The 12,500-nt window shown below is 43.7% G+C and overlaps 1 protein-coding gene across 1 annotated transcript in view; it reads left to right on the top strand.

The window, feature by feature from the left end:
- The window catches only part of LOC134062036 (mucin-19-like), a 22,182-nt gene extending 10,757 nt beyond the window's left edge, over window positions 1–11,425 (top strand). The window contains 17 exon segments of the mRNA XM_062517908.1: window positions 76–225; window positions 863–957; window positions 1,514–1,646; window positions 3,226–3,469; window positions 4,078–4,130; window positions 4,246–4,328; window positions 4,471–4,622; window positions 6,056–6,194; window positions 6,927–7,031; window positions 7,330–7,373; window positions 7,688–7,838; window positions 8,163–8,405; window positions 9,585–9,669; window positions 9,672–9,740; window positions 10,598–10,708; window positions 11,314–11,328; window positions 11,331–11,425. Of these exon segments, the coding sequence (XP_062373892.1) occupies window positions 76–225; window positions 863–957; window positions 1,514–1,646; window positions 3,226–3,469; window positions 4,078–4,130; window positions 4,246–4,328; window positions 4,471–4,622; window positions 6,056–6,194; window positions 6,927–7,031; window positions 7,330–7,373; window positions 7,688–7,838; window positions 8,163–8,405; window positions 9,585–9,669; window positions 9,672–9,740; window positions 10,598–10,708; window positions 11,314–11,328; window positions 11,331–11,425 (1,967 nt within the window).
- The last annotated feature ends 1,075 nt before the right edge of the window (window positions 11,426–12,500 follow it).

The following is a 12,500-nucleotide window of genomic DNA, read 5'->3' as shown; positions in this document are numbered from 1 at the left end:
TAGTCAATTGTGCTCTCTCTCTCTCTCTCTCTCTCTCTCTCTCTCTGTGTGTGTGTGTGTGTGTGTGTGTTACAGGCCTTTGTGGGAACTTTAACGGGGACTCAGGAGATGATTTCACCACCAGCAGTGGCATAGTGGAGAACTCTGCAGAACCCTTTGCCCTCTCCTGGTCCCTGGAGAGCTGTGAGGCCAACATCAACCCCCTCTGCATCAACATGGACACTGGTACCTACTCTCATCTCTATTCTACTCTACCCTACTCTATTCTATTCTACTCTACTCTACTCTACTCTACTCTATTCTATTCTACTCTACTCTACTCTACACTACTCTCCTCCCCTCTCCTACTCTACTCTACTACTCTACTCATCTCTACTCTATTCTACTCTACTCTACTCATCTCTATTCTACCCTACTTTACTGTATTCTACTCTACTCATCTCTACTCTACTTTACTGTATTCTACTCTGCTCTACTCTACCCTACTTTACTGTATTCTACGCTACTCATCTCTACTCTACTTTACTGTATTCTACTCTATGCTATATCTAGTTTAGTTATACTCTACTCTGCTCTACTCTATTCTATTCTACTCTACTTTATTCTACTCTATTCTATCTCTAGTTTATTTATGTACTGTACCATACTCTACTCTATGCTTTTCTATTTTATTTTATTCTATTTGACTCCACTTTATCCTATCATATTCTACTCCACTTTACTCTATTGTATTGTATTCTCTTCAATATACTGTACAACATACCAAAAAAATGTAAATTAAATGGCTCATAGGTCCCCACAGACTAATCCAATTAATGGCTCATAGGTCCCCACAGACTAATCCAATTGGTTTCTCCTACAGAAATGTTTGCTGAGGAGCACTGCAACCAGCTGAGAGACCCTGATGGGATCTTTGGGCCATGCCACCACTACATACCCTACGACCAATACTATCAGGTACTGTACTCTGTCACCACTACATACCCTACGACCAATACTATCAGGTACTCAAACTAAAGCCTTTTGTACCATGTAGCACTTAAAACATACTTTGACACTTTAAATAATATTTGTTTTTGTTTTACCTAATACATGTGGAAAAACTTTTAGCATTGTGTTGCACTGTTTTCAGGCCTGCCTCAGTAAAACATGTTTTGATACTTTAAATAATATTTTTTATTTTACCTACATGTGAAAAAACGTTTAGCAATGTGTGTGCTGCCTCGGTAAAACATATTTTGATACTTTAAATAATATTTTTTATTTTACCTAATACATGTGAAAAACGTTTACCAATGTGTTGTGCTGTTTACATGTGTGCCCTCAGTAAAACATATTTTGATACTTTAAATAATATTTTTTTATTTTACCTAATAAATGTGAAAAAACATTTAGTAATACGTTGTGCTGTTTTCAGGCCGGCCTCAGTAAAATATATTATCTACTACATGTGAAAAATGTTTAGTAATGCGTTGTGCGGTATTTTCATCTTGTTGTGTTGTGCGGTTGCCAGGCGTGCCTCAGTACAACATGCCACTGCCAGTCAGGGCTTCAGGCGTGTCTGTGCGTCGCCCTCGGCAACTACGCCAAAGCCTGTGCAGCTGTGGGGGCCCCTGTGGGAGAGTGGAGAACAGCGGCCAACTGCAGTGAGTCCCCCATACAGTACATCCATACATACATACAGTATACATACAGAACAGCGGCCAACTGCAGTGAGTCCCCCATACAGTACATCCATACATACATATACATACAGAACAGCGGCCAACTGCAGTGAGTCCCCCATACAGTACATCCATACATACATATACATACATACATACATATACATACATATGGAGAACAGCGGCCAACTGCAGTGAGTCCCCCATACAGTACATCCATACATACATATACATACATATGGAGAACAGCGGCCAACTGCAGTGAGTCCACCATACAGTACATCCATACATACATATACATACATATGGAGAACAGCAGCCAACTGCAGTGAGTCCCCCATACAGTACATCCATACATACATATACATACAGTACATGTGGAGAACAGCGGCCAACTGCAGTGAGTCCCCCATACAGTACATCCATACATACATATACATACATACAGTACATACATACAGTATACATACATACATACATACATGCAGACATATACATACAGTACATGCATACATACATACATACATGCATATGGAGAACAGCGGCCAACTGCAGTGAGTCCCCCATACAGTACATCCATACATACATATACATACATACATTGATACATACATACATACATACATACACGCAGACATACACATACAGTACATGCATACATACATACAGTACATACATACATACATACATATGGAGAACAGCGGCCAACTGCAGTGAGTTCACCATACAGTACATCCATACATACATATACATACATATGGAGAACAGCGGCCAACTGCAGTGAGTCCCCCATACAGTACATCCATACATACATATACATACATATGGAGAACAGCGGCCAACTGCAGTGAGTTCCCCATACAGTACATCCATACATACAGTACATACACATACATATGGAGAACAGCGGCCAACTGCAGTGAGTCCCCCATACAGTACATCCATACATACAGTACATATACATACATATGGAGAACAGCGGCCAACTGCAGTGAGTCCCCCATACAGTACATCCATACATACATACTGTACATCCATACGTACATACAGTACATACATACATCATACATACTGTACATACATACATCCATACTGCACATACCACATGCCCACATTCATACTTCATACTACTGTATATATCATACTAGAATAACTGCAGTGAGTCCACCTTATTTTTTAGAAAATCCTTAATTTAAGGAAAGTTTATCTTTCTGAAAGCAAATATATTTGTCTGGCAGTGCGATAAGTACATTTGTCTCGATAAGACTCCTTAAAGTAAGTCAAAGTCTTTGTACTGTAAGTCAAAACGATATTTGGAGAGAGCATTAGGTAAGTCTTTTCATACTGATAACAATACCAAATAGATTTTTAAATCTTAATATGAGATTAGTAACACTTGGTTAGATTTAGTTTTTTTTGCAGTGATATAATGTGTGTGTGTGTGTGTGTGTGTGTGTGTGTGTGTGTGGCATTGCAGGGTCCATCTGGGTTTATGTTTGAGTGTGTGGCTGGCATTGCAGGGTCCGTGTGTGTGTGTCTCATCCATCTATCTCTCTTCCAGCGGTGACGTGTGCGACCAACCAGGTGTTTGACTACGCAACTCAGGTGTGCAACCGCACCTGCCGCTCCCTAGCGGGGCCCGACCCTACCTGTTACCTGGAGGCGGAGCCTGTGGAGGGCTGTGGTTGCCGGGAGGGAACCTACCTGAACGACCACGGCAGCTGCAGCCCCCGCTCGCAATGCCCGTGTCACCACATAGGGGGCGCCACACCGCCAGGACCCGTGGACATCAATGGGATGCAATGGTAAAGTTCTAAAAAGGGGACTTTAAAGCCCCCTAAAGAGTGATTTGTACCTTAAAATAACAAAATAAAATCATTTTGATGGCACATAAGCTGCTAAAGGTGCCATAGGGAAGATATTTCTGATCAAATTCACTGAAACCAACAGTAATGCTCCGACAGAACAACAGAAATCAGCCGGTTTTAGAGAAAACCCTGCGCTTCTACCTCCACCTAGAGGCTGTTATTAGTTCTGCAACAATCCACCACGCCAGGTTCTTCTGGGTCAATAAGGGCAGGGCTGTACAATCATTGGTAGATCTGACTGTCAATCACAGTTTGTGCACAGTCACTAACAAGCTAGATAAATAGATACTTTATTGATCTCCAAAGGGGATGGTAGTGGGGGAGGGGCATGTGAGTTGTCCTCAATCTGCCAGACTTGCCAATTGCAGCTTTTATAGGGCAGAATGCTACTTCTTGGTTAGTTCAAGAGACTTTGTCATAAGCTATATGCATGTAGTAGTAAACCAAATGCATGTATGCGTCATGCAAATACTGGTATGTAGGAAGGAAGGAAGGAACAGATCAATGAAGAATTGCTTCACATATTTGGTTGTGTTTACTTACAGCAATTGTGCAGATGGAAAACTAACCTGTGGCCGATCATTGCTCCCCCTCTGTGGTAGGTTTCTTTCAAATGCCAGGGTTGGGTTTGGACTGAAAGTGGGGGTACAGTAGTTTCTTCATTTATTCACCTATAACTCTGACCTCTGACCTCTCCTCGTACTCTCTGTCAGCTTGTCAAGATCCCAAAGTGTGTGTGCACTGTCCAGACTCTAACACTGCACAAAGAACCTGTGACAGCCTGAGCAAGCCTGCTGTGAGTTACTGGCGCGCGCACACACACACACACACACACACACACACACACACACACACACACACACACACACACACACAGCACCTTTCTTTAATGATGTTTTGTTTTTAACAATTCATTTTATGACTTGGTGTGTATGCAGAGTTCTCCAGCGTGCAGCAGCGGCTGCTACTGTCCAGATGGGCAGTATGAGGACCACAACGGAGTGTGTGTGTCTGCGGACAACTGCACGTGTGTGTTTAGCGGAACCGTGTACGGCCCTGGGGAGAGCGTGGAGACCAACTGCAAGATGTGGTGAGTGTGTGTGTGTGTGGATATACTGTAACCATCTGCGCTGATCAAGTATAATGATATAAAACTATAACGATATACTGTAACCATTCGCGCTGATCAACTATAAATACATATGAAACTATAACAATATACTGTAACCATCTGCGCTGATCAACTATAAATACATATGAAACTATAACGATATACTGTAACCATTCGCGCTGATCAACTATTAAGATACAGTATAAAACTATTAGGGCTGCTCAATTATAATAATCATTATCACGATTATTTTGTTCAATATTGAGATCCTGATTATTAATCGTGATTACTCAGTGATTTTGGAACTATCATCCATATTCAAAATGTATTTTTTGCATTTGTATTTTTTTGTGTTTTTTCCATTTTAAATTAAATTTCAAACATAGAACAACAGGAAAAAATACATGTGAAAAGATAATGCACACGACAACTGAAGACAAAAGGAGAGCATTGTTATGAAACTGAATGTATCAAAATAATCATTTCATTTTGATTATGTTATCTTCATAATTGTTGGAAGTCATAATCAAGATTAATTGGTTTAATTCGATGAATTGCACAGCCCTAAAAACTATAACGATATGCTGCAACCATCCACACTGATCAACTATAAATATATAAAACTATATAATCTTCTGCACTGATCAACTATAAAGATATAAAACGATATAATCTTCTGCACTGATCAACAGGACGAAAAGTCTTTCCTCGTCATGGATTCCAATTGGCTGTCAGCTTTTTATCATTGTCAAAATTGTTCTGAAAGTGATCCCTAACAAATTCATGCTTCATGTTGTAGTTTATGTGTACACATTGTCATTCATATTAACTACAGTGACTTTTTTGTCGCTATCATCATCATTATCATCCTTGGTTTGAACGGCCCTTAATGCAGACAAAGTAGTCCACGGTATCATTTGAGTTTCATAGGACCTCCATAGACACCACAGTGTGTGTGTGTGTGTGTGTGTGTGTGTGTGTGTGTGTGTGTGTGTGTGTGTGTATGTGTGTCTGTGTGTGTGTGTCTGTGTGTGTGTGTGTGTGTGTGTGTGTGTGTGTGTGTGTGTGTGTGTGTGTGTGCGCGTGTGTGTGTGTGTGTGTGTGTCTGTGTCTGTGTGTGTGTGTGTGTGTGTGTGTGTGTGTGTGTGTGTGTGTGTGTGTGTGTGTGTGTGTGTGTCTGTGTCTGTGTGTGTGTGTGTGTGTGTGTGTGTGTGTGTGTGTGTGTGTGTGTGTATGTGTGTGTGTGTGTGTGTGTGTGTGTGTGTGTGTCTGTGTCTGTGTGTGTGTGTGTGTGTGTGTGTGTGTGTGTGTGTGTCTGTGTGTGTGTGTGTGTCTGTGTGTCTGTGTGTGTGTGTGTGTGTGTGTGTCTGTGTGTGTGTGTGTGTGTGTGTGTGTGTGTGTGTGTCTAACAGCACCTGCAGTGGAGGGCGTTGGACCTGCACTGGAGAGCCGTGCCCAGGGCGGTGCCAGGTGTTTGGGAACGGGCACTACCAGACCTTTGACTCCAGGTGGTTCAGCTTCGACGGGAACTGCCAGTACACCCTGCTGGAGGTGAGATCATGTTTTTTGTCTACAGATACTATATATATATATATACAGTGTGGGGCACATGTATTTCATACCATGCTAAAGTTGACTAAAAAGAGGAATATAAAATTGATTAACCGATTGACAATTGATCTTAAAGGGACACTTCACCGATTAGCATTAAGCTTTGTATCTTTAGAAAACCAGTCATGTTTTTGAATGGTCGTGCATCATTCCATCAGTTTGCCTTGAGATGGGAGAAATACAGATTTCAATGTTGGACTTCCTGCTTTCAATGATGTAAAAATCATAATTTTACATCATTGAAAGCAGGAAGTCTTATTCATGGGTTTCATTGAAATCAGTATTTTTCCCATCTCAAGGCAAACTGAGGGAATGTTGCACGACCATTCAAAAACGTGACTGGTTTTCTAAAGATACAAGGCTTAATGCTAATCGGTAAAGTGTCCCTTTAATGTCTTAATTTAAAAAATTGTTGCTGGTGTTAGTGTGTTGTATTGTTGCTAGTGTTGGTGTGTTTCATTGTTGCTAGTGTTGGTGTGTTTCATTGTTGCTATGAATGTAGGTGTGAGTTCTCCTGTTGTTTGTTACTGTACATGATGACTGTGGGAGTGTTGGTGTGTTTTACTGTTGCTATGAGTGTTGGTGTGTTTTGTTGTTGCTATGGGTGTTGGTGTGTTTTAGTGTTGCTATTCATGTTCTGTTGGTGTGATGTTGTTGTGTGGTTTGTTACAGGATGACTGTGGGACGGGTAATGGGCAGTTTGCTGTCAGAGTGGAGAGCATTCCCTGCTGTGATGAAAAGCTGACCTGTTCCCGCACCATCACTCTGGACCTGATGGTAGTCACACACACACACACACACACACACACACACAGAGAGACACACAGACAGACAGGCACACACACACACACACGCAGAGAGACAGACAGACAGACAGACAGACAGACAGACAGACAGACAGGCACACACACACACACACACACACACACACACACACAACACACACACATTTCAAAGACTGATGCACAAACTCTCACTCAATTAGTCACATTTGCACAGATCTCCGAAAGCTCTCTCAAAATCAAATTCAGAGGTTCTTTATTGGAATGATAAATAAGGTATTTTGTGTGTTCAGGAGGAGGCGTTTCTGGAACTGTCGGACATGGCTGTGCGCTCCAGGTACCAGCTAGCTACATCTCGACCATACCATTTGTCCTTTGTGGTCTCAATGGTGTTTTAAGCCCCCGACGTCATCTCCCAGGCAGCGCTGCCACTGTCAATTTAAAGGCACCTGATCCTAACTCTAACCCTAAACCTAAGCCTAAACCTAATCTTAACCCATGCCTAACCCTAGGGCTTTCCAGGCAGCACTGCCTTGAAGACAACTTTGACTTAAATTTAAAACACCAAGAAACCCTTTGTGGATTGCAGTATGCTGCTTTCTGGACGTCGTTCACTTTTCAGAGTGTGAGCTTGTTGTCGGTGTCCTCCAGGTGGTCCAACACATCAGCTGTTGGGGGGGAGATGCTGTACTCCGTCCACACGGTGGGGCTCTACGTCCTGGTGTCTGTACCACGCCTGGGCCTTACACTCATCTGGGACAAACACACACGCCTAACCGTGCTGCTGGAGGCAAGGTGGAGGGTATGTACGCGCACACACACACACACACACACACACACACACATACTGTACACTATATAGTAGGCCAGCTGATCAACATGAACAAAGACATCCCACACTGAGGTGCATTCAAATTCACAAACATGGGCGAACAGTTTTCTGTTAACCTTGAGTTTTCACTGAACTTTTGCAAACAATCGTAAACAGTCTTCTCCGCGAACATACAGTGAAACTGGACGAAGACAACAATGCTATTACCATTAGAATGGAATATTAACACCAAAGGGTTCAAATGGTTCACCTGTTTGCCAAATTTTAATGGACCTCTGACGTTCCCATCTTCAGGGCCGAGTGTGTGGCCTGTGTGGGAACTTTGACTCCAGTGAGGCCAACGACCTGATGAGTAGCGGCTCCATGCTGGGGTCCAGTGCCCTGGAATTTGGCAACAGCTGGAAGACGGGCACGCCGCCCTGTTCCGACGTGACGACCGAGACCTTCCCCTGCCAACGCCACTCCTACTGCTCCAACTGGGCCGAGAGACGCTGCATGATCATCACTGGAGACACCTTCAGGGACTGCCACCTCAAGGTAATCACAGAATGCTGCCACCTCAAGGTAATCACAGAATGCTGCCACCTCAAGGTAAACACAGAATGCTGCCACCTCAAGGTAATCACAGAATGGTGCCACCTCAAGGTAAACACAGAATGAATGGTGCCACCTCAAGGTACTGTACACACAGAGTAAATGCATTAGCTTAGCATTAGCATGTTAGTTCTGGCATCACCTCAAGGTAAACAGTTCCGTGTCATTGGTCTGACATCCCATTAGTCCGACTTTTTTTCTCTCGGGCTAATGGGATGTCGGATTAATGGGATCTCTACTCTGCCTTCGGATTAATGGGATGTTGAACCAATGGCCTGACCCCAAGGTTGAACGCAGAATGGATGCCTTAGCTTAGCATTAGCATGCTAGTTCTGCCTTCATATGAACCATCTTTAAGAGAAATCAGGCCATTAAAAAAACAAAAATCAAAAACGACAAATAGGTTTTTTCTAGCTGGAGTTGCGGCAGCCAACAGTTAGAGCATCCAGGCAGCTACAGTGCCAGACATCCGGGGGGGATAGGGATACCTCCCTGAAATGACTTTTTGCAGGTTGGGATGCCTGCAGTGCTGTCCTCTGGGGGCATGTTTATGAGCCCCCATGTTCATGCCCCCAGAGTGTAGCGCTGCAGCTGTTTGGCTGCTGACCGCAGCAGCACAAGGTAAAATCGATTGTTTTCGTTATTCTTCATTCCGACAGTACTCGACAAAAGGAGATCTATGTGAAAAATCATCAGAATTCCCTTAACACAGAATGAATGCGATTGGTTAGCATGGTATTACCATTTTGTATTTCATATGGGGTACCTAATTTGAGTGCATGAGTGCGTACAGTACCTACTGAAAATCCCAATAACACCAAGGGCATTGTTAGTCCCTAGATGGTCCACTCATTAACTGTCAAAAATCTGAATGTGGAACCGTGAACACTGTCGCCTCGATGGACGTTATTTTGGCCACATAGCGGAAAGTGGAGGGAGCATTTTCAAACTCATGATAAAGGCAGTTGAGAAAGCTGGATAAGCAACGTTGGAAAAAAAATGACAGTACGGTACAGTACAGTAGATGTACAGTATGGCCATTTTCACGGTTAGAGGACATCAATAAAGTAATTTAGAATGATGTGTCTTATATCTGTCTCTGTTGGTTCTGTGTGCGCACAGGTGGACCCTGAGCCGTACTACCATGCCTGTGTGCTGGAGGCGTGCTCCTGTGAGTTCCAGGGCAAGTTCCTGGGCTTCTGCACGGCTGGGCAGCTTACGCCGAGGCCTGCAGTGAGCAGAACGTCTGCGTCCACTGGAGGACTCCAGACCTGTGCCGTGAGTACCGCAGCTTCTGCACTGCAACAGCCTAGACCAGAGGTTCTCAATCAATAGCCTAGACCTGAGGTACTCAATCAATAGTATAGACCAGAGGTTCTCAATTAATAGCCTAGACCTGAGGTACTCAATCAATAGTCTAGACCAGAGGTTCTCAATCAATAGCCTAGACCTGAGGTACTCAATCAATAGCCTAGACCTGAGGTACTCAATCAATAGGATAGACCAGAGGTTCTCAATCAATAGCCTAGACCAGAGGTTCTCAATCAATAGTATAGACCTGAGGTACTCAATCAATAGTATAGACCAGAGGTTCTCAATCAATAGCCTAGACCTGAGGTACTCAATCAATAGTCTAGACCAGAGGTTCTCAATCAATAGCCTAGACCTGAGGTACTCAATCAATAGCCTAGACCTGAGGTTCTCAATCAATAGCCTAGACCTGAGGTACTCAATCAATAGTCTAGACCTGAGGTACTCAATCAATAGTCTAGACCTGAGGTACTCAATCAATAGCCTAGACCTGAGGTACTCAATCAATAGTCTAGACCAGAGGTTCTCAAGCAATAGGTTCTCAATCAATAGTATAGACCAGAGGTTCTCAATCAATAGTATAGACCAGAGGTTCTCAATTAATAGTCTAGACCAGCAGTTCTCAATCAATATCCTCCGACCAGACCTGTGCCCTGAGTACCGCAGGATCTGAACTGCAACAGCCCAATAGTCACAGGCTATTTCATGAGCCTGCGTAAAAATGTATTAGATTCCTCAAAATTCCATGGCAACGTAATGGAACGATTGCACACAGTATACAGTACACCTTGGTTAAGTGATTGGTATTTCTCTCCCCTTTCCAGCTGTGTTCTGTGACTACTACAACAGGGAGGGGGAATGCAGCTGGCACTATAACCCCTGCGGAAAAGTACCAACCTGCGGAAAGAACTACACCTTCAATGGCAAACTGGAAGGTAAATGTTATATCCTCATGAAAAAGAACTATGGGAATCATACAAATATTATTAGTAGCATGTCAAAAAGATAGTTCTGAATTCACATCTGGAGCTTCACAACGGAGAGGGAGGAGGAGGAGGAGTGATCATGTGGACAGGGAGGAGAAGGAGGCATCATGTAGAGGAGGAATAGGAGCCATCATGTTTGAAGAGGAGGAGGAGGAGGAATAGGGGGCGATCATGTAGAGGAGGAGGAGGAAAGGAGCCATCATGTAGAGGAGGAGGAGGAGGTATAGGAGCCATCATGAAGAGGAGGAGGAGGAATAGGAGTCATCATGTAGAGGAGGAGGGGTTGGAGCCATCATGTAGGAGGAGGAGGAGGAGGAAGAGGGGTTGGAGGCCATCATGTAGAGGAGGAGGAGGAGGAATAGGAAGAGGGGTGGAGCCATCATGTAGAGGAGGAGGAAGAAGAGGAGGAGGCATAGGAGCCATCATGTAGAGGAGGAGGAGGGAGGAGGAGGAGAGGGGTTGGAGCCATCATGTAGAAGAGGCAGTGTAAGCTGTTTTGCAGCGCATCGCCATTTCCGCCATACTTCCGTTGCTCATGTCATGTTCTCTGCCAGGCTGCTACCCCAGGTGTCCAGCAGAGGCCCATACTATGATGAGAACACTGGGAACTGCACCACGCTGCAGGACTGTGCACCTGCCTCTCAATGGTACAGTCCTAAGGCATGACACTGAAGTGAGCACGCCCAGTGGAACTGGTGAGTCAGCATTTGGTTGAATGTACCAGTCTGTTGGGGGGAGGGTTAGCCTAGAAATCTAGACACACCCTAGCAGCAGCAAAAAGTGCTGTATGGTGTATAGAGTCGGTGGGCAGGCTTAAAGGGATATTCCGCCATTTTTGGAAATACGCTCATTTTCCACCTCCCCTCGAGCAAAACAATCGATATTTACCTTGTTCCCGTTCATCCAGCCATTCTGTGAGTCTGGCGATACACTTTTAGCTTCAGCCTAGCATAGATCATTGAATTGGATTAGACCATTAGCTTCTCGCCTGCTAGCTTCATGTTAAAGTGACTAAGATTTCTGGTAATTTTCTCATTTAAACGTGTCTCCTCTCAAGTTAGAAGTGCAATAAGACCAACTGAAAATGAAACCTGGCGTTTTTCTAGGCTTATTTGACATGGAACTACACTCTCATCTGGCGTAATAATCAAGGCAACTTGCACACTACTGGCACTACTATTGCTTGTTGTCTAGGGGACTATTTTCAGATGCTGCGTACGATATCACTGCGCCTATGGTACGTTTGCAAGTTGCTCGATTATTACGCCAGATGAGAGTGTAGTTCCATGTCAAATCAGCCTAGAAAAACGCCAGGTTTCATTTTCAGTTGGTCTTACTTGCACTTTCTAACTTGAGAGGAGACACGTTTTAAATGGGAAAATTACCATAAATCTTAGTAACTTTTAAACATGAAGCTAGCAGGCGAGAAGCTAATGGTCTAATCCGATTCATGATCTATGCTAGGCTGAAGCTAAAAGTGTATCGCCAGACTCACAGAATGGCTGGATGACGAGAACAAGGTAAATATCGATTGTTTTGCTCGAGGGGAGGTGGAAAATGAGCGTATTTCCAAAAATGGCGGAATATCCCTTTAACATAATAGGCGCGTTCAAGATGGCTGCGCAGCACAAAACTGCGCAGCACAAGATGCACGTGGTTAAAAATCTGTCCACGATGGTCTAGATGGGTGTGTTTCGACTCGGCAGTTCTGGTATCACATGCCTCAACTTTAACGCGGGGA

Source organism: Sardina pilchardus, chromosome 17, assembly GCF_963854185.1.
Source record: "Sardina pilchardus chromosome 17, fSarPil1.1, whole genome shotgun sequence".
NCBI classification, from domain to species: domain Eukaryota; kingdom Metazoa; phylum Chordata; class Actinopteri; order Clupeiformes; family Clupeidae; genus Sardina; species Sardina pilchardus.
Note: the sequence above shows the minus strand (reverse complement) of the source record. Positions and strands in the feature narration are given on the sequence as shown.